Source organism: Acanthisitta chloris, unplaced genomic scaffold (genome assembly GCF_000695815.1).
Source record: "Acanthisitta chloris isolate BGI_N310 unplaced genomic scaffold, ASM69581v1 scaffold17736, whole genome shotgun sequence".
Classification (NCBI taxonomy): Eukaryota; Metazoa; Chordata; class Aves; order Passeriformes; family Acanthisittidae; genus Acanthisitta; species Acanthisitta chloris.
In genome coordinates, this window is record NW_008680086.1 from 69,523 (window position 1) to 91,917 (window position 22,395).

General features: G+C 37.7%; 1 protein-coding gene across 1 annotated transcript in view; it reads right to left on the minus strand.

The window, feature by feature from the left end:
• Window positions 1-18,222, minus strand: part of LOC103804959 (roundabout homolog 2-like) — a gene marked incomplete at its 5' end in the record, with an annotated part of 59,069 nt that extends 40,847 nt beyond the window's left edge. The window contains 4 exons of the mRNA XM_009077593.1: window positions 2,551-2,832; window positions 7,173-7,300; window positions 8,868-8,910; window positions 18,040-18,222. Of these exons, the coding sequence (XP_009075841.1) occupies window positions 2,551-2,832; window positions 7,173-7,300; window positions 8,868-8,910; window positions 18,040-18,222 (636 nt within the window). The remainder of the gene's footprint in view (window positions 1-2,550; window positions 2,833-7,172; window positions 7,301-8,867; window positions 8,911-18,039) is intronic.
• Between the last annotated feature and the right edge of the window lie 4,173 nt (window positions 18,223-22,395).

Sequence of the window (22,395 nt, forward strand, 5' to 3'; positions counted from 1 at the left end):
GGCAGGAGATTTCTGTCCCCATGGGCAGAGTTACTCCACTGTCAGACTAATGGAACAGACACCTAACACATACTACCTGATGTGTGTTTGAAAAGTGCTGCACCAAAGCCTTGTTTCCCCATAGCAATGATGCTTGATTTTTCTGTGTTCTCACACTGAAATTCAATTATATTGTTTAAATCTCTAGATGAATCAGAGCCTGGAAAAAGAATTTGCTAGTTGGGCTGAAGATCATAGCACTGACATAAGCTGGGAGCTGTGCAAAGTGCAGCTACAAAATTTCCCTGCCTAATAAAGCAGTTGAGTTTCTACCTGTTTTCCATTCCACAGTGGGATAAGATTTCTCATGATATTCATTTAAGAGAGACAGAAACTAAGTCAGAATAATAAGTAGTACTTGAACTACTAACCATGGAAGTGAGAATAAGTCCCTGCTCACCCTCATGAGGACTATGTAATCAAAGCTGGTCTCTGACTCCAGTGATGCCCTAATTATCAGATGATTTTGAAGGTCTCCCTCAGTTTCTCATGTATTACAGACATAATTATCCTGTATCAAAGACATAATTAGTGGGCAAGGGAGAGCAAAATACTGACTCTGCAGTCCAATAACATGACACCCCCTCAACTGGGGCATCCAGGTGTGAGCTGCCTTCATCACAACAGGAACTACCTGGTCATAGAAAAACTGGATAACCTGAAGTTTCCTTGTGTCATCAGAAAATTTACTCCAAACTGAGAACGACGACACCGAATATACTTCACTTGAAATATCTGATCAAAGTCCAGCTTTTGATCAACTGGTATTTTCCAATGAAACTTCATATTTTCTGAGAAAATTCTTGGGCAGCTGTAGCTGTCAACATATTTGAAGTGTGATACTGCCCTCTGATAACTGGCAAGTATGTACTTCAGCATATCAATTTCTGCATTTTCATGCAGCCTGGGGAGCAAGCTGATTTCCTAAACTACTTTCTAATACATCTCACATACAAGGAACAAGAACCTTTCTTGAGGTATTGCATGAACTTAGCTCCCAGATAACTCACTATCAATGCCATAAGCCTATTTTTCAGTCTCACTCAAATCAGCTAATACTCCCCTTTGAGAACACAGGACTTGCAAACACATTTGGCTATTTGAGTTATGGGCCAATGATTTTAGGCTTCTAATCTCAAGATTAAATTTGAATAGTCATTTAAATTGACATAAAGAAGCCATTTCTAGGCTTGGTCTGTTACTGTTACGATTGCTCCAGCTTACAGTGGAAATTCAAAAGGCTGTGGATATAGTATAAATATTACATTTATGTCCCTTTGTCTCTGTCATATTTTGGTTAAATGAAATTGCAGACTTTCATTTTAATTTCTGCTTTTTCAGGTTTTGTCTGGAAAAAAAAGATGGTTATACATAAGCAAAAATTAGCAAAATCAAAGAAATCAAGACAAAGGTGTGTTTAAATATAATACACAACTACATGTACTACAGTCATTTTCATCTGATGAAAATGCATCATGTTTCCAATAGAACATGCAGCACACACATAAAATTTACATCCTGTTTGGATGCAGACTTGGCACAATTTGATGAAACCCCAGCCATCTTTCAGGGCCCTACAATTATTTCTGAGCTGCTTCACTGAAGAACAGCATTTAGAAACAGCTCATGGGAGTGGGAGGATCTGTTAACAACTCAACAAAAATATTAATCTCCTCATGAAGTTCAGTGTGGGGAGACCTATAAACTGAGGATGGATGCAGAAATACATCTGCTTCATGAACTGTGCTGTCAGGGAAAGGATGTTACAAGGCAAGGCTGGCAATTGCACCGACAAGCACCGCCTGGGAGGCTTCTCCAGTTATCTCCAGACAGGTCTTGCTTTTAAAAGGCTTTCTTTTCAGTAGGGTCTCATGTGACCATGTTTGCTGACATTCCAGTGGGCAGGCACTTCCACAACATGCACCTGGGAGGTCTTCTACCTCCCTGGTGAGCTGCTTGCCAACACCCCTCCTTCCCTCACTCCCCTACCCACGGCGGTGGAACCAACCTGAGAGGCTGCCACTCCTTTCAGAACTGTTGTGGGAGCTGGTGGTGCTGAAATCCTGTGACTGGTTGTGTGGCAATCTATTAGCCAGTCCCTCAGCCACCCGGTAGTCAGGGATGTAAAGCAAGGCTAAGGGTTAAACAGCAAAGGTCACAGTGGCATCATGGGATTAGTTGACAGCACAAGCACATGCGACACATGCAGTTAGCAAGTCAATGGCAGATGTGGTGGGGTGGCAGGTTTTAATTTATTTATTTTTAAAGGTACACCTACTCTAGCCTAATGGAAAGCAGATGTCTTGGTGATTAGCACAGGACAAAGAGGATTAAAAGCACAGAAAAATGTATTTTGTGATAGTGTGAGGTTCAGCACACATGCAAAGTATGTAAGCATTAGTTAAGGTAAATATGAATCGTGTCTCACATAGCTAAAAAAGAATTTTCTAATTCATGCATAGACGATACAGTATAAAGCCAAGGACTCTGGAAAATAAGAGCTGTAATTACCATTGTTGCCTTTGCCTTGATCTGGGAGAGAGTACCCGAATCCCATCAGGTCGTTTTTTTGCTGAATTGAGCTTTTCCACTGAGGATCAGGTAAATCAACAGCCAACTCATGGATGCTGTTGGAATGCAGTATCTGGGTGGTGGCATATGGCGTAGCTTGCGTTATTTGGTTGGAACTGTTGTAACTAGTTTTTGTGGTGAAGTCAATGCTGCTGTAAATGGCTCCATCCGAAAGCATTGTAGCAGTTTTATCTCCTTGCCCTGGCACTGGTGGCAGCACATCTGTGGTGAACATAGGGGAACAAAAAAAATCATTGATGCACAGGAAGCCTGAAAGTATCAAGGTTTAAGATGAGAAATAAATGTGTCATTTTGCACGTTTGCATTTTAGCTGAGACAGGTTCATGAGCCAACGAAGGGAAGATGATGTACAACCAACGCCAAGCTATCAGCATCTGTGACAGGCTTACCACTTGTCCTTCACGTCTCACTGCCTAAAACCATCTTCTTTTTTTTTCCCATACCTTCAACTGTGAAAGTGAAGTTTGAAATATTTCTATACTGAAGAATGTTTTCAATTGTTCGCTCTATGTCAGAACCAATGAAACTGTCTGGGCTTCAGGGAAATGATGAAAGGAGAGAATTTACAAATCACAGAGGGAACTTTCCTTGCAAAAATGCAGCAAAACTCTTTTATGGATGCCAAGGCTCTCAAAGTAATTTTTTAAGGGCATCACCTTGATTTCCTTGAAGTTTTGTGCTCCAGCTTATCTAATTTTATTTTTGACATTAGCTAGTACATTTCTCCTTTTCCACAAAAGAAAACCCTGACAAAATCAACTTGTTCCTGATATGTGAAAGAAAATCTGTTATTCTGAGAGGATATAAGTGATCAGAGCCTCAAAATGGCAAGGCAGTGTTGATAATGGAAAACAACTTGTTCAAGTACTCCAGTACACTTACCTGGAAAACAATACAGCATATTTAACTAAATATCTGTTGACTTTTCTACATCTTTTGAAACCTGTCACACACTGCAATTTGTATCTTTAATCAGTAAGACTGGCAATCTCTCTTCTTACTAAACACTGTAGTGACCTTTGCTGGTGGAATACCAGATTTAGAAACTGAGATTACTGAAGTGTGAAGAATCTAATGATGACTGGCATGATGTCCCAAGGAGAACCACAGCTCAACAGACAACCCTCTCTGGGCTCTCTCAGAGGTCAATATATCAAATGGTACTATTTTCACAATTTATTTAGACTTTGAAAAGTTGAATCGATTCCGGAATGTACTTGTTAAAAAAAAAATTGAATCATTTATATGTCATTTTCTTTCTACAGCCATATGGCAGATATAGATTCCAACTGTTACATCATACTTGAGATAATGCATACTCCTATAGTGAGGATGTTCAGATCTCATTATAGGGATCACAGCCATTTTTATACACCTTAAGCACCAGAAAGAAAAGATGACTCTTGCACCCAGACAAGGTTTCAGACTTCGTTCTAGACCCAGACATGGGTTCTGTGCAACCTCAGGGAATAGGGTTATCCTCTCAGTGTCTCAAAGACTAATCCAGCAATGAGATGTCACACCATGGTCTCCTCCCACTGGTTTGTCAGGGTTTTGGGTTTTTTTGTTGTTGTTGGTTTGATTTGGTTTTTTTCCCTGAGATGAACATTTAGACCACCGAACTATTTTCTATGACATTTATGTGTGTAACAGTGAACATTTTAATATGGATCCCTAGTAACATGGGCAGTCTCAGGGCAAAACATAATATTAACAATAAATATGGCACTAACAACTGCTCAGCAGAAAGACTGCAGAAACAGAGATTAAATTTGGGTCTATCACCCTGATCTGGTTTTGCAGACATCAACAGGAAAATGGGCACAATCAAGTACTTAAAAGATCTTAATCGTATTAATGTATATCTGCAGATAAATTGTAAGTACAAAAAAATTACAACTAATGCAAACTACAGCTTATAAATTAAAATCAGGTTATTACTATCTATCTGTACACATGCAACGTGCTTTCTAGAGGCAGTACACAAACAGAAAAGCATCTATCTGCAAATACAGGATGAGATGTGAGAGACAAGTACAATCCTATCTTGCATTTCACCCACAATATGAAGATTTTTCCTTTCCACAACTGGTTCTATCAAAGAGTAGTAAAATTCTGGATTTGTTGCATAAAGTGAAGCAAATCCAGCTCAGCCTGTCTGTTGGTTTAGAAGACTCAGGGAAGCAAAACCTAGCAAAATGGTCATCTCTCAAGTACTCAGACATATGTCCTTCTTTTAGACTACATTTCTGGCAACTGAAGATATATGATCTCTATGCAGCCATTTTAAAATGGAGAACTATACATTTACACACACATTAAAGGAAAGTTGCATAGCTTCCCACCAGCCAAGAATTTTCAGTCATTCTTACTTATAAGCTGAGCTTTTCCAGACATACTGGGAATTTTCAGTACAACCACGGATTACTTATTTGACCTCAATGTGATGTATACATTAAGCACTTGAAGAGCTATTAAATTGCCATTTTACAAAGTGCCATAATCACTTAGTAAAAGTCAAGTGTGATGTTCCCACCAAGCTGTCATAGCAAAAAAACCACACTGTACATTTCTGACCAAAGATGAACACTCATTTTCCACTACATGCTTTCCCTAAAACTCTCCAAAATCCAACTTGTTTTGTAACTCTCAGTATAAATGAAACAGCACGGAAATACTTCTGGAGGGAAGCTCTTTCTTGCTGCCTCAGGAGAAGCAGTATCATTTTGTGCCTTTACATGACTGAAACCTAACCTGTGCTTCCCACTTACAGCCTTCCTCTCAAATGCCTATCTAGGACATAATGTGGATCTCACTCTTAAAGGCAATGTTAGAACTGCCTGCCTCAGCTTCTGGGTGTCTAGGGTGATAATTGCCTTCTTACTGTTTTTAGAATTCTTACAGATCTTTTATATCATCACAAACCTTTTAACCAGTAAAACAGGGCCAAGGTCTCTCTATACAGTTAATATTCTATCTGTACCCATTAAAAGACATCTGATTTCTAATCCATGTCTAATGCAGAAGCACCCAATCTCAACAGCTGAAACAGATTGGGATAAGAGGTCGCGAAACAGCCGGAATAAAAGTGTGAGCTCAACTGTAAAGACCATGGGTGGAATTAAGCTGCTGAATTTAAAAATATAACTGTTGTATCTCTTGCACAAATTTGGACCTATGCCTTATTCACATTGAGGCCAAAAACTTTAAAACATGCTTCCAATTTCAGTCTATAGAGCCAAATGCTAAAAGAAAATGGTAATTTTTCTGTGTTATGTGAGTTTATGAAAAGATGGAAAAGTACTGGAGGGTTTTATTTTCAAGATATTCACAACAAAGAAGCTGGCAGATATTCAGTTGCCTTCTAAATATTACCAAAGGTTTTGCTTACTTTAAAATATTTTTGTATGACAACAGCCTTACAACATTTTTATATGGAATATCAATCTAGAGTGTTTTGTTGTAATTTGAGTCACAGTAATCAAACCACAGGCAAGAAGTTTTGCATGGGAATGTATAATCGATATGAGCGATGATTTTCAGAAGTAGTTCAAAACTGAATTATTTACACATTTTGCAGTTTGATGGTTTTATAGATTTGTTCTGCATTTTAATGCATTTTTGATAAATAAAGTTGTCTTGATTTTTGTTTACCTATTTATGTCTTAAAATAGTTATATATTCATTTGCACTATGAAGTCTTGTTCTGAACACCACTATGCAGAACCAGCTGTGTTATCACAGAAACCAAGGAAGTAACAGAGGTGTGAATATTACAATGACTTTTACAAATCCCAGTCATACATCTTGAATTTCCCATTTGAGTAAAATGTTTGAAATAAAATAACCCCTCTAAAGGGGTTATTTTATTTATTATTCTCTAAAGGGGTTATTTATTATTCACCATCATTATAATATATTGTCACCTCATCTTCCCAAAGGTGCTCCCTCAACTCAAACTGGAAACAAATCCCTAAAAATTCTAAATACTTTTATGTATATTCTTAAATCTAAATACTTTTATGTATTCTTTCCTCCAATAAGAGGAAATTTGCTGAAGAACTTTAAGGGCTTCTTCATGGATTATGACTGAGACTGAGAGCAGTCTCTCAGAAGGAAGGGGCTGGATAAGGTAACACCAACAATGTTCTGTCCTTCTGTTGAAGGAACACCCTTCCTGCATCCCCTGAGTTCTCCTCTGCTTTTATGGACATCCTCTATCCCTGGCTCTATTGCTCTGCACAGCAGATTGCTCATGTCCACACAAAAGGGAATGAGGTTGAGCAACAAATACATTTCTCCTGAGAGCACAAGCAGCCCTTGTCTCACCAGTGTGGGGTAAATTACTAACTAGACCTACATTATAAAGAAGCAAAAAGAGACAAAGCAAAATGAGCATTTCAAAGTAAATTTTCAATACAATCTGGAATCACAAACAGAAAGAACTATAATGATAAAAATATTACACAGCATTTATCATAGATGTTAGCTAATGGAAGTCTATTGTATACTATACAGTGACTTAATAAAAGGAAAATTACCTCCACGACTAAAATTTCCAAGATCATTGGGTCCACTAGCGCTGTTGTTTACTGGCAGACTTGTGGCAGGCCAAGAGTCTGCAAGCCAAGGATAACTGGGGTCACTTGCATTCAACAGACCTGGTCGACTGAAGCAGAATAAGAAAAAGAGATATGCATACAAATATATATATATGTATATGCTTAAAATACAATATCTGTGAGACAACTAGTGATCGAAGAGGCCATGTCATTGTTCTCCTAATACCACAGGTAGCAAACAGTTTAGGAGACTTTAATTTATTTCAAATAAAAATTGTGTAGCCTTTGATGATTTAAAGACCTTGAACAGTTAATTAAGGTTATATACAAATCAACTTTGTCAGTAGAAATGGGATTAGGCATCCGTCGTGACTCTGCCAGAATCCCAATGAACTCCGTTGTCTGTGTGAAACAGGAGTTAGGCAGCACCATCACGGGTTCCTACACTGGGGCTGCATGATAAATTACCACCTCAAGGGAGCCATCACTCAAACTGATTGCTGCATATCAGCCATTTCCAGGACTTTGGGCTACTATTTCTTGCTTCTTTTGCATCCCAAATGCATGCCTGTCATCTACAGGCTGGTAACTCTTCCTTTGAGCACTCTTGGATGGTTTAGAGGCAAACAGGTTTGAGTAGGATTAATGGCAAGTCCACAGCTATCTTTATTTGTCACTACTGCATGGATTTTATATCCTTGTAATTCCCAGCTTTGAGAACAGCATTAAACAGCGAGCATGGTGAAAGAGAAGGTACACATGTGCCATAAGACACCATGTCTCCCTCACCCTGGGATAAACAGCCAGAAATTAAGCAAGGCAGGTGGATTGTTTGTATTTCTATTTAACAGGGAAAACAAATCCTTTCCTGCAGACACTCCCTTCCTCCAAATGAAAACCAAAAGCCATCCACAGTTCTGCAGCTTTTCTGGGTTGTTAAAGCGCTCATGAAGTTGAAGCAACATCTCTGATCACTGTGCATTATAGACCCCTGCCTGGTACACTCCCTAAGAGAAACATTGGTTTCTATGGAAACAGCAATAAGAAGACCCAGACGCATTCTTGCCACATCTACTTGCTCTCATTAGGCCTAATCTCTTTTTGCTAAAATATTGATTAAACAGGAGATTGGAAGTTATTACCAGAACCTAATTACAATCTCCATATTGGCAAAGGGAAAATAGATGAGGATATATGGGCCCGTTATCAGCTTTTATCAATTTCAATTGAGTAACCAAAGTTGTGGAATCCAGTCCTATCAATCTACAGCCTATTCATCATCCATGAATCATTTATTTCGTGATCAATTAAGTGTAATTGTTCACTCACAGCAATTTAGGAGGAGCCAATAAGGAGTCTTAAACAACAGCAACTTCATTTGCTAATGTCTAATTAATGCAATAAACATCCTGGTAACAAATGAACACATTCTTTCTGATATTTACTACTCATTTCTTCCAGGGCATCTGGGAGATATGAAACATCTGGGCTTGATTCCTCCAAAGTGCACAGCATATGGGTCATTAAACCTTGTGGTAAACTATTTAACTCCTCCTAGTATTGTCAGTCTCCCCAGTGATCCGTTATGACCCAAGTGCATCATGGACAGCATTTTTCAGATCCCTAATTTTGAAAATAAATACAATGGAAAGACCTTTATACATAGAAACATACCTTCCATTGCTCATTAGTCCTCCATCTCCTCTTTGGAAAGTGACTGTGTTTTGGTTGGAACAAAAACAAAACAAACAAACATACGTACACACATGCACACACATATAAGACAGGGGAAAATCAATTAGTAATAATAAAAAGTAACAATTCAAACTGCTCAGTGTCTGACATCGGAGGCCTCTTGGCATCATCACATAATAAAGTACAGAAATGATAAGAATAGGATCAAGCACGTCAGGGTTACACGTGTACTGATTGACACCAACTTGCTTGCAAAGCAAACCAGCCACCTGGGCAAAAGGCCTGAATTTACCACAGGCCCCTTCATATGACTTTGCATTGCAAGACTGAGCCATGTGATGAAATTGTTTTCTTGGCATGCTTTTGCTTCAGTACATAATGACAGTGCTCCAGTGAGTTAATAACATCATGTTGTAATGCAGTAATATAATGTCACCACACCAATATACCATTTCCCAGGACAAACACAAAGAGGTGGCAGCTCTATTACAGCTGAAGAAATGGAAAAAACCCATACAGCTGCACCATTTCCATTAAAAGTACAGTTTAAGAACTAACACCCACACATAAATGCATACATGTCACTGGGAAGAAAAAGTGTTTCCAGTCTTCCATCCATGGGGAATGCCAAGGACATAATCAGAGGGAGACAATTGTTTTTATGGCTCCATTCATGGGTGTTTGACAAAAGCCAGTCTCTCCCTTATCTATTTTATTAACAGGATTACATTTCAGGGCAATATAGGTAAACCCACATTACTGACAAGATGCTAATTGACAGTATTTGATGCTCCTTTTTGAAGCACTGGCAAATATTTTGAATCAAGGCCAACAGATTACTCTGGTTCTCAGTGGCAATATCCCATTATTTATTGTTAGGCATAGATAAGGCAGATGATTAAATTATATCAATGTCCTGGACACCTGCATTCTTACAGACCCCTGACAAGATGAGGCTTTGAATTTAAGACAGGAATGGAAGAAACTGTGGCCAGTTTACTTTCAAATAGGAAATATTATTTACCATTGTAAGACAGACATTTCCATCATTAATCATAGTTCACAGAGTATTTGCAAGATTTTCCAAATATTGGTCCAAACCACATTAATTCAGGAATAGGCTTTCTATGATACATTTTTCTAATCAGACAAAATTACTACACCCAATAGAAATTCTGTGATAATTAAAAAAATTAGCAATGACAAATTCACTGGGAAAATACTTCTGATACCTTATAGAATCCTTGCCACTTTATAAACTCCTGGGATAATTTCACAGTCTACATTCAGCAAAGGGGACAAAACTGGCCCCTCTGGAGAGAGTGCTTGGGTAGGGTGATTAATTACCCTTCACCACAGAGCAGACTAATACCAGTATCAGAAAATCACTACAGTCATATGTCACATCAAAATGGTTAATAGCTGAATTTTGAAAGGATGTAATCAAACCAATTAATGAAAAGAAAAACAAAATGCAAGTATGGAAAGTATTGTATAAAAGTCTCCTTTGAAAAACAAGACATGGTAAAACGTTGCAGGTAATTAATTTTAGAGTCAACATTGCTTTCATTCACATTGTTTCTAACAGGCTGTCAAATGACTGTATCACTCGTTGCTTAGAAGGGAATAATTTCAAGTGCTGTGCATATCACATGTGAATATGCAAAGATGTGCCTGGCTATGCTTTCAAGTATGTTGGTCAAAAAGTACATTAAATGCTGTTTCCTTCCTCCTTCTCCCTTTCAAATGTAATACTTGATTTCTCCAACTTTTTGCATTTGTCAAAGTGACAAGAAATAAGAAAAATGAGAAACAAAGCCTCATTTGTCAACAGCCCTTATAAATAAAGTTTACAGATTTAAGGGGATTCCAGTAAAACATACTTTCTGAAAACTGCTTGGGATTAATGCTCTTGCTTAGACTATCACCTACCAGAAATAATTTTGAAGTCATTTTGTCACCACTTGCATAGCACAGGTGTGTGAAATTTTAACTCTGCATGCTATATGGAGGAAAAACCCCAATAATATTTGTGACCTTCAAAATATTTATATTCCTTATATACATTTACAAAGCAAAGCTAAAATGGAGGAACTAGTAGGAGATTGCATGAATGTCTGCCTAACAGATTTTATTTTCTGAGTAGTCAGGTATGGAAAATCTCCAAGGCATGCTGTGAGAAACATATAAGGAAGACATGACATTGAAACCTCTTCACTAGATCTGTAATTGCTGCAGGTTGGCTGTGACATATAAGATTATTGAGGAGACAAGTATCACAGCATTTGCTGCTTTTTCTTCTATCTGTGTATCCTGGTGGTATGAACTGTTTCCTGGGGTTTTTTTTCCTACATTAAATAATCTTCCATCTTCCCTATATAAGCACTGTTTTCAGAAGAAAGGTCCAGCTCAGTTTATTAAAGAAAGATCTTCCTTTGCAATGACCTTGTTTTTCCTGGGGAAGACTGTGCCTGGCTTACATGATGCATATGGAACTGGGAAAGAATACAGGTTCTTTCATTTGCCCTTCACCCTGTCTACCAATGTACGCATGGTTATTATCTTAATGAGAAAATAAACAAGGAAGCATTCTACTTATGTAATATGTTTGGTGGAAAAGGCTCTGGAGTATCAACTAAGCTTGCCAAAATTCCTCTTGAACTGTGGACATATCACCAGGATGCCACAGGAAAGAAATCATATTCCTGATGCCATCCATAAATGGGTTACCTGAGGCTGGATAGAGAAGGTGCCTTTCTTTTAGCATCAATGTTGTGAAAGGCAAGACAGCTAACAACAGACGATATGGTCAGGCTGCCAGCACAAGCACTATGTTTATCATTCCTGCCATACATTTTGTCAGCATTTTTGCCTGCAGTTTGATTTCTGCAATTACAAAACAAGTCTAAACGCCTGAATAGGAGCACACTTAATGTAATGCAGGCTTGTAGATGTCACTGTAAAAATAAAACACACAGACAGCTGGCTTTATTCATCCTGCCTCCACATCAAAAAGTAGCAGAGCAATTTCAAGGGGCAATATCAGAGGAGGAAGAGAAGGATGTCCCAATCACTGACCCACCCATCTCCCTTGCTTTTTATCATCAAGGAAGCAAAAAAGCTCTTTCAGCAGTCTTTGCATCTGATATATGTTCTTAGAAAGGCTGAAGACCTGCAGGGATGAGATTGGTTTTCAAAAGAAGATGAAAAAATAACCTCTGCATAGATAGAATTTGAAGGAATCCCAATCAGCTTATACTTCTAGGACTGTAAAAATGCAGAAATATAATCCAAAGTGCATTTTAAATGCATAAATATTTAAGGAAATTATATTGTATATATTTGTATGAAAACCAGCATATGTTAAGGAGCTTTTCACATGCTTTTTATTAATATATAAGGAGATGCCCAAACCATTTACTACTATTATCTGACAAGGTTAAACTTAATCTTCATGCCTGCTAGAACTGGAAAAATATGAACGTATAGTAAGTCGACATTCTGAGGCAAGAAAGCTTCAGAAAGCTTTAGAAAGCTTTCTGTATGCCTATCTCTAGTAGGCCACATTTTCTTACTGCAAATGAAAACTTTAATGTTGCCAGCCAAGTCTCATTCCTTTTTCTGATAAGCTGTTCCTCAAATATGAATGTAGATTAATCCTCTTTTAATAAGCATTAACTCAGAACAGATAATCAGCACATAAAAATTCCATCAAATCTTCTGTCTACCTTTGGATGATTCTGTCATACAGTTTATCCTCATGTAACAGTTTCAGGAGTGCACATAAAATGTGTAGCATTCCATGATTCTCTATGCATTTTAATTTGGTTTTTTTATTTACTCAGTGTCGTGATATCTTTAATCCCAAGGAGCACTAGTCACTAAATATGCTTACCTACTCATAAGTAAAAATACATATTTACTTTCTTTGCATGACTGGTTGCCTAGACACTTGAAAATACCTGAGTATTCAAGTGAGTTGGTACTGGAATAACAATTTGGAGGGCACAGGAAAGATAAGCAGATAAACAAAATTTCCACGTCTTTGTATACAGAAATGCAAAAAGAGAATTGCAAGTATAAAATTAACAAATTCTGTCATTGTAATACAGCAGTGAAATAAGGCATCTGCTACACAAGGAGTGGTCAGATATCTCTTTTGTGACACCTATTTTTTGTGTCCTATGGAAGCCCAGAATGTGTGTTTATATCCGGGTAATCTGACTTTAGGGTAACCATAAAAATTCCCCAGAACTCCAGTGCAATGGTACTTTAGCTTTCACAGAAACTCACAAAAGAATTGAGCCAAAAGGCTCTTATATTTAGTGCCTCTGAGCCAGGTTTGAAACTCCAGTGCAATGGTACTTTAGCTTACACAGAAACTCACAAAAGAATTGAGTCAAAAGGCTCCTATATTTAGTGCCTCTGAGCCAGGTTTGACTTTGCTGATAGCCTCTGTCATGGTCACAAAAATGTATAGTACTTGTACAGCTGCAGATGATTACACTACCTACTTACCAGTAGTAATCTAACAAACATATTAACTAATCGTATGTTTTGTAGTACTGATATTACTGAGAATCAATGCTTGGTGAGTCATGCTGGGCAAAAGGCAAGTGGAAGAATAGTGATGCACAGAACTGTGGCTCAGTAACTACTGGAGTCAGTTCAACTGAAAATAACTAAAAAGACTCAGCTATGATTTTCAATGTCACTTCATTTGTGACCATCTGAGCAATCAATCGATCAGTGCTTATGAAAATGTTCAGGAAGACAGAAAGCTTAATGAATTTAACTCAATCTGATATTCTTCTCTGACATAAATTGTTACCAATTGTGTGACATTTGCTGTTTGCTCTTCTCCTGTTACAGCAGCTTAGTCACACAGCAGAAATTATACATTTTAAGAGCCTAATAACAGAATACAAATAACAAATACCCCCAGTCAATGAACCATAATCTGAAAATTGCCCCAAAGAACATTTTAGCAAGTAATTATAAAACTGCAGGATCCAGACTTTTAAACAACTATTTTTAGTGCTCTAAAACACAGTGCTCTACACATAGGCAAATACATCTCAAGAAAAACAAAACAAAAAATATTCACATCAGAAATAACTGAAAGAATAGTTTTTTGCTTTGTGTGTGAAATAGAGTAAGCATATGAATGTTCCACTTTTAGATTGAATTCTCTTTATCACATAGTCAAATCTGCATGTTCTGCAACTCTCTGAAGGAAGAATTTAAAGCAGATATCTGAACAACAAGTGTGCACCTTCTAAAATCTGAGTATATTAGGATAAATACATCTTTAGTAAAACTTCATTGACAGCTGCCTCTGAAGAGATTCTGAAAGCTGCATACCACTGTTTAAACAATTAGATCTAGAATCAAACTGTTTATGAATCACAACTTTGAAGGGAACAATATACAGCTGTGAGTGACAAACCTCCACAAGCATAGGTATGTTTATTTGAATGATACTACCAATGGCAAATTCAAATACTAGAGAACTAATGATGTTTCTTATGGAATTCTGACAATAAAGATAAGAAACATGGACTGTGTTCAGTCATAAAGGAAACTTGAAAAAAATAATTAATTATTGTTTTCTTGAACTTGACTACTGGATGACTTAGGTTCTCAGTGCCTCCAGAAATTATTATAGGCCAGGAAATAGAACTATGTGGCGTCTTGGTTCTATAAAGTCCACAAGATGTCCAAATTACTCTTTAAAAAAGGAATGTTTAGCAGTGCTTCTGACATACCAGTTACCCAGCACATGTGGATCAACAGCACTAAATCATGCACAGTCACTGTGGCTCCAGCACAGCCCGGTGTCATGCCAATGTATGCTACAAACACAGTGGAAAAAACTCACCACAGTTAAAGACAACTGACAGTGGTACAGTCATAGGAACCAAATGCAAAGATGTATTATTTAAATTTGGAAAAAATCCCATGTTGTCTCTCAAAGAAAGGTCAGTATAGTGCTTAGGGTAGGATGTGTTGTGCCACAACTTACACTGATTTGACCCAACCTGCCTGGAAGCTAGAGGAGCAATTCCTGAGCCCCCAGAGCTTCTCCACAAGGACACCTCTCCCTCACAACATTACAAGCTCCTGGGCAAGACAAGCAAGAGCAAGAAAGCAGCTAGCTGAACATGAGGACTAGTTCAGCAGTGTGGTAGGAAGACTGGACTCTATTACATGGATGGCAGAAGGGACAGAAGAGAAGACAGCTTTGGTAAATGCATCTGAGGGGCCAAACTACATGCAAAAACTTTACAGACCTGCTGGGAAATTCTGAGATTTCTGAGGTACAATTATTTTTGAGTTTTTAAATCTTTAGATTAAGTAGGAGAGCAGAAGCTGATTACTAGTATTAATTATTACTATTAATTGTATACTCTATTTGTTCTGGATATGCTGACCAAGCTGTTTGCAACCTGCTGTTTTAGCCACACTTTGTTTACTCTTCACATATCTTTAATCATGCTTATGATAACAGTCTACTCTATGCTACCTTTGAAAAATAGGGCTTTGACCTGGGTAGTCAGAAAAAAAAAGCAAATGCTTCCATTTCAAAAACCCTGTAGAGGCAACAAGTGCATCAGTTAATTACTAGATTGCTTGAAGATCTGAACACATCACAGTAAGGCAAATACATATGTAAGAAAGTGCTAAAGTGAAAGAAAGTTCCATTTCTCCAGTTAGATCTGCAAAAATGTTCTCAATAACTTTCTTGAGCTTTAAAATAAAAATTCAGTTATATATGACTAGTGCTTGTTTATGTTAAGTTAGTTCAAGCATCTTGTCTTGAAAATTACTTTCAAAACTGCATTAGTGTAAGGAGTTAGAATGAGTAAGTATGCAGAATTATAATGAGAGACATTAATGGTGGTAGATTTTATATTCCCCTGGAATCACTAGGAGAATGAATGCTACATTTTTTTTCATGGAGAGGTGGCCTAAGTATTTCTCTTTTTATTTGGTTTTGACTGCATATCTCACATGCTCATAAACACTTAGATAGCTACTGTTTGCAATGATGTGTTGGTGAGGTAAGAGACAGACTAATGGACAGTACCTGCAGGGGTGAAGGTGAAGGACTGAACTGCAAAACAAGAAAGCAAACACATTGTGAGTTACACACCCTGAGAAAAAGTGCTAATTGCAGGGCACGAGTTTCCTCTGGAATTTACTCAGTCGTGGTTGGATATCATAAGCAGGATATAACAGCTGAGCTTAAAGCACTAACCAGCAAGCAGCCAATGAGAAATGATGGTTGGAAAGATGAGCAGTGAATTTTGACAGTCACATTTGAAGACTCTCTATGTGGACATGCTGTTCTCCAAATTGTAAATATTAAGATGAATTCTGAAGCATGATCTGTTATCTACTTTCCTTGCTGAAAGCATACACAATTTCATGATGCAAAGTTCACATCACTCTTAGATGCAGCAAACATCATGAGAAGGAATGAGTTGCAGGAGACACACTGTGCATTACGACTATTATAATTATTTTATAGCTATGCATTTTAAGGTATAGGAGACTTTACTCTCAATTCTTCCCCACCCTGCTCCAATATGCCAACTCACACACAGGGCTAATAATTTTGGTTTTTAGGGAAATACTAGTCTTAATGTGTCCAAAACTTTATATAGGACTATTTCCTAAGAGGAGTAACAGAATAGCTGTCTCTTAGTATGTAAAATCATGAGATCTAGAACGATATTTCATATAAACACATGTATAGGTGTGTGAGATATGTATTAGTTTCTCAGTCAACACCACCCCACCTCTCAGAAAGTAAAAGTCACTGCTCTTAAAGGAAAGAAAAAAAAAATCCTCAGCACAAAGCATAACCCATGAATGATGGATGTCACATGGTGACACAAGGTGAGGTTCCACAAAAAGCAAGATCCAAAAGCCACTGAAATGGCCTCTCCTCCCTCTGCTTCTACTGCTTGTCTGATGTCTTCTTGGGCTTGTTACACTAAGCCCGTGGAAAACAAATCCAGCAGGAGGGATTGAAAACTGACATGGAAGTTTCCTTCTGGTTTGGGGAGCCCAGTCAGGACACTGAGGAGTCTGATGATGGCTAACACTAAGCTGAGAAGGACAGTTTGGCTATGTATGAATGTGGGTTTTGGACAAGTCATTACAGATGCTCAGCCACTTACAGAACCTGCGTCCTTGGGGTCACATGTGACAGCTTGTAAATAGAAGAGCACCAGTGTAACTTCAGGTTGATACAGTGTCAATATTAAAGAAGCTGTGTCCTCAACTGGGCAGATCTTATTCAAAAAGAAAATGTTTTCTCTTTTTACATCTTAATAAGCACTATAAGAGAACCTGCCCCAATATTTGAAGAACAGGGGGTTTTGTGTGTTAAATTAGAATTCAGAGTGAACCATTTTATGGCAGTTCACCTGACTTCCTAAAAATTCATAAGAATCCTGAAGCACAGAATAATAGACCAAACAAACAGGTTGGGAAAAGATGAAAATATTTTCATTTGGCAAGTATAAGTATTTTTCCAAATGTAGTTTTCAATAACTAATTTTTAACTGGAGCAAACATTTGGTGCAAGAGGAAATTCCAAGACAAAACTTTTTATGGCTTCTGCCATAGGTAAATTTTGACACACACTTCTCTGTCCAATACATCACTCTTCTCTTCCAGCTGTAGGTATCAAGTCACTGATTAAATATCTGTATTTATGGTTTCAGAGACATAGAAATACATAGGAATGGAGAAAGAGAAGACCAAATACTCTCTAACCTTCCTTGTAAGGGTCTAGTCTAATTCATATTTGAACATATAAATGGAGCTGAACCACTAACAGAGTGCCTTCTGAGCAAGGAACAAGAGGTGCAGTTAATCCTCTCTGTACTTTTTTTAGGCTAGATCTGCTGGAGATGTAAAAGTACCGTCTTATGATAATGATGAAATGTAGTACTGAGCAATGCATTTGAAGCTTCTCAAACACCAGCAATTTCACAGCATACATTGAAAACAAGCATACAAAATTCACCCAGGACACTTTTTCTGCAAGTTCAACATGTTCTTTAAGTAGGTTTAACAGACGCTGTTCTGTTCATGATAGAACCTGATGAGATGGTAATAAAGACAGAGTTCTTACCAGCATAATTGCTGAGCCCCTTCCTCTTCTTTCTGCGCCAGTACAGCCAGATGCTGAAACCCATCAGAATTACCCAACATGCCCCACCAATGCCAGCTATAAAGGCAGGCTGTTTGACAACATCAGTGATTTGCTCAGTTATACTGTTGTTATTTTCAGTGATGACAACTTCGTTACGACCTCCTGCACAAAAGAAATTCAACAGCATGTGCTTATTATGGATTCAGTAACACACAGGAACCAAGCTCTGCAAAGGAAAATTATAAAAAAGACAAAAAGAAAAGAGTAATGGACCTCAAAAGAGTTATCCACAGTAGAAGAACTCTCAGGGGTACCTATGTACACCTGAATTCCGGTGTTTCTACAAAGTAAATCCACAGTGATTTTGCAAATATATATTTGAAAAGATAAATCTATAGCACTCTACCAAGTAATCAAACAGATGTGAATACAGTGCTTTTTTTAAACAATATACATAATTTTTGGTTGCTTTTACATAATTATAGACAGACTATAATAAATGGAAAACTAATAAAAAACTAATAAAAATAAATCAAGCAATCAATAAATAGCTTTTTCAAATGAGAAGTCCAAATACAAAATGTGCTACATCAGAAGACGTTTCCTTCTCTCCCTACTGTCAGCATGACAAAATTTCTTACTTAACTCATTTGTTTTTCCTGAATGCTAGAGTTTCCAAAGTTGAAATAAAAAATAAAATATATCTATTTTCACCAAGGCACAGATGCATTTTCTGGCAATTATTTCATGGAGAAAACGATTCATACAAATTCTAAGTGCACCAGCTTTGACACAAAGCTAGAAATCACACAGTTAAATGTAAGCTCTAAACAATCACACCAACATATGCCATTTTTTTCATCTAGAAAATGCATGACAAATTCTTAATATTGACCTGTAAGAAATAATTATTATGTGGAATACTAATTAAAGTGACATGCATCAAAAATTACTATATAGGATCTTAAATTGTATGTTGTATTAGAAAATTGCAAATTCCAGTAGATGCTCCCATTATTCCCCCCTGACACCTCCCCCCCTTCTATAAAAGGAAACTTTAACTTTTCTAATAGGAAAAGCTTGGTGCCTGGCTTGAAATCAAATGGTCATAAAAATCTGAATGGAAATTTAGGAAATGCTAAAACATATAGTTCTACAGCCAGCACTTTTCTACCTCAAACCTTCCCTTGTCCGAAATGCTTAGTTTTAAAATTAGGAAATGCACAACATATTTTTTCTGAAAAATATATGAATATTGATTCTATATGCATTTGATATAAACTGCCCACATCTGCAGTTTTGAAATCCGTGAAAGATTATCCACCATTTCTGGTAAAAGTATTTATATAGCTCAATCCTTGAAATGGTTATGCAATACCAGATGCCTGTATGCTTGCTGAAGGGCTGCAGGAGTAGTTCCTCTACTGAGACAAAAAAGATGCAAACACTATGATTCGCAATTATGAGAGTCTATTGCACACACATAATGGTAGTTGAATACTGTGCTAAAACACTGAAATGGTCATTCAGAGGAAATTATTAAAAGTGTTGTATCATTATGCCTTGCTGTGAAAATGTACGTGTTCCTCTTCTATAATTCAGCAATGGTTAGATTTACCACTCACTTCTTTCAACAGACCAGCACGCTGGCTTCATCCTAAAGCTAACTAACAGGGTCATGGGCTAAAGCAGATGCAAGAAGTCTGACACCTACAGTTCTGTTTCCACAGACACCTCTTTTCAGGTGACCCAGAGTTTACACCATCCAAGTTGTGAATGGGGATCCCTTGCAGAAGGCCTTTGAGCGTGCCCTCCCTGCCCCACTCCCTTGGGGACTGGCTTTGCCCAGCACTGCCCCAGCCAAGATGCAGCTTCAGGCCCTCAGCTGGGCTGAGTTACTCAGGAAGAAACATGATGCACTGCATTACATTGCTATCACACTGCTGATGATCTTGGTGATTGTATTAAGCTTTAGCTCTTTCAGCACCATCATTTAGTAATGATGACCGTCTGCTTTTGCAAACAGACTGTTGAAACTGTGCTAGAGCTTGGATTGCTTTCAGTCATTCCAGGCAAGAAACAAAACAGGCTTTCCGTGAGCAAAATAGGTCCCACAGAAGGTTGCTGACAGACTGTGTCTGCTAATGTATAAAAAGGCAGTACATTAGTACTGGTATCATGTACCAGTGTATACTGGCCATGCTGGTAAGCTTAAAAACATCAGGGCCTGAGAGCTGCACCTGTCCTTTCCCATACTCTCCTCTTCTGTCTTGCCACTGCCAAAGGCCAATGGTTTCCAGTCCAGTAAGCAAGAATGAAACTGAGTGAGCCCCTGTGACAAAGAAAAGAAGGCAGGCAGTAGTGGCTTCTTTATTGTTTCTTTTCCCCCTGTTTTTCTGCCCATGGAACCAATCCACAGATGCACCCCAGTGCTGAACGAGGAAATGCTGAGAGTAAAACTAATAGAAAGAGGCACTCTATGGCATGCTCTTCCAGGCACACAATTGATTTTCTAGTAGAAATCAGCATGGGAGTCAGTGTTGCTCTAATCACCATTAACTTGTAGTTAATTTCTGTGCCCTTTGGAGGAAAGGTAAAAGCAGTGTGTGCTGGTTTGAGCAGCTGGATGGTGAGCAAACAGGTAATGTTGGCACTGCTTCAAAGAGAGCCACGATGACATGGAGAAGAGCAGGCAGGGAAGTGCTTTGGAGACATACGCTTTGGGAGCTCCTGGTCCCAAGAAAAAACTGCTTCCCACTAAAGCCTCAAAACATCTGAGGATCCCATCTTCTTCTTCAAGGTTAGAAATCAGCCTTTTGAGAATGGAGGATGTGGGAGCAAACTGCAAGAGCCTGGGGAGAGCTTTGAGTGGACTGTATGCTCTCCCTCTCTTCTAGGGGAAGATGCAATCTGTCTCCAAATTATTTTCTGAAGTTTGCAGTCTGGCTATTTGCTCTTACCCTTCTGTGCCTAGCAATTACAACTGCAAAAGAAATAATTCATTTAAATGTCAAAATAACATATGCTTTGTGAATTTAATGATGGAAAAATAAATGGATATGGATGGATGTTACCCATTTATGTTTGATAAAATTAATATAATTGTTGGAGGTCAGGGAAACAAACAGCCTTAGTTTTGTATTTCTTTTTACAATATTTAAGCAGAAGTAATAAATATGTCATCCAAGATACCAGTGCACTATTTCATATACTGCAGGTGTTTCTGTAACAATGCTGTCAGTTCAACTAATTAGAACATAGACAAGGGAAGTGTGCGACCTGTAACGCTCCATTGTTCCTGAAGACAAAAACATAATGAAATATAATGTCTTCCTCCCATTGGAGAGTAATGAAGAACAAAACTAATTTGTCAGACCAAAAATTAATTAGACACATCAGATTCAATTGTACCTATTACTGTGAAAATTTGCAGCTGTTCCTCATATTATTATGCCAATGATGGAATGTAAGAGTGAACAGGCCAACTGATGATGAGAAATAACAGCTAGAGCATTAACCAATATTGCATTATCTCCAATTTTATTTCTGCTTTTCTAAGTGAAAATTTTTAGCATATCATTAGTGATCATCAAAATTTTGTTCTTGATTCTCTTTGACTCTTTCATAAAATCTTTCAACATCCTGCTTCACAATTGGGCACCCTATTCCTGTAACAGTGAGAAAATTTCTAACTGAAGAAATGATATACTGCCTATTGCTCCATATCATCCTGGCTTTACTTTCTGCACTGTCACAAGTCTGTTACCTAGAATTGCTCTGGGAAGTCAGTAGTTGATTTTAAACCACAAAAATCAGTTACTTTCAGAAAAGAAACTTCTTAGAAGAGCATATCCTGTATTTAAGAATAACACCTTCTTTCTTTTTATACACTGGACTCTGTATTTCATGACATTGAAAGTCATACTGCTTAGAAACACAAGTGAACTCTTCTGCACCACTGACCTGCTCTATCCATAATTCAGCATTTCAGGAGTTTTTCATTCTGTTTGCAAGCTGTCAAATAGTACAGCTAAGCATCAGGCCATATAGGACTCCATTATAATACAATCATACAATATAATACAGCACAATACAATAATATTTTCCCATTTTTAATCCATGTAATTAGTTTTTTAAATTTACATAAAAAATTAATTTTCATTTATTATGTTTTTGACTCCTAGGCAAGCACTGAATGGCACCAATTCAAGTTTTCCAGAAATGGTATCACTAAAACACTGTTACCTTTATCAAGCAAATTTATAGTCTGAGAAATAACTGCCAGTAATTCACAATCAATAGAAAAATGGGACCTAAAGAAAAGGGAAACACCGA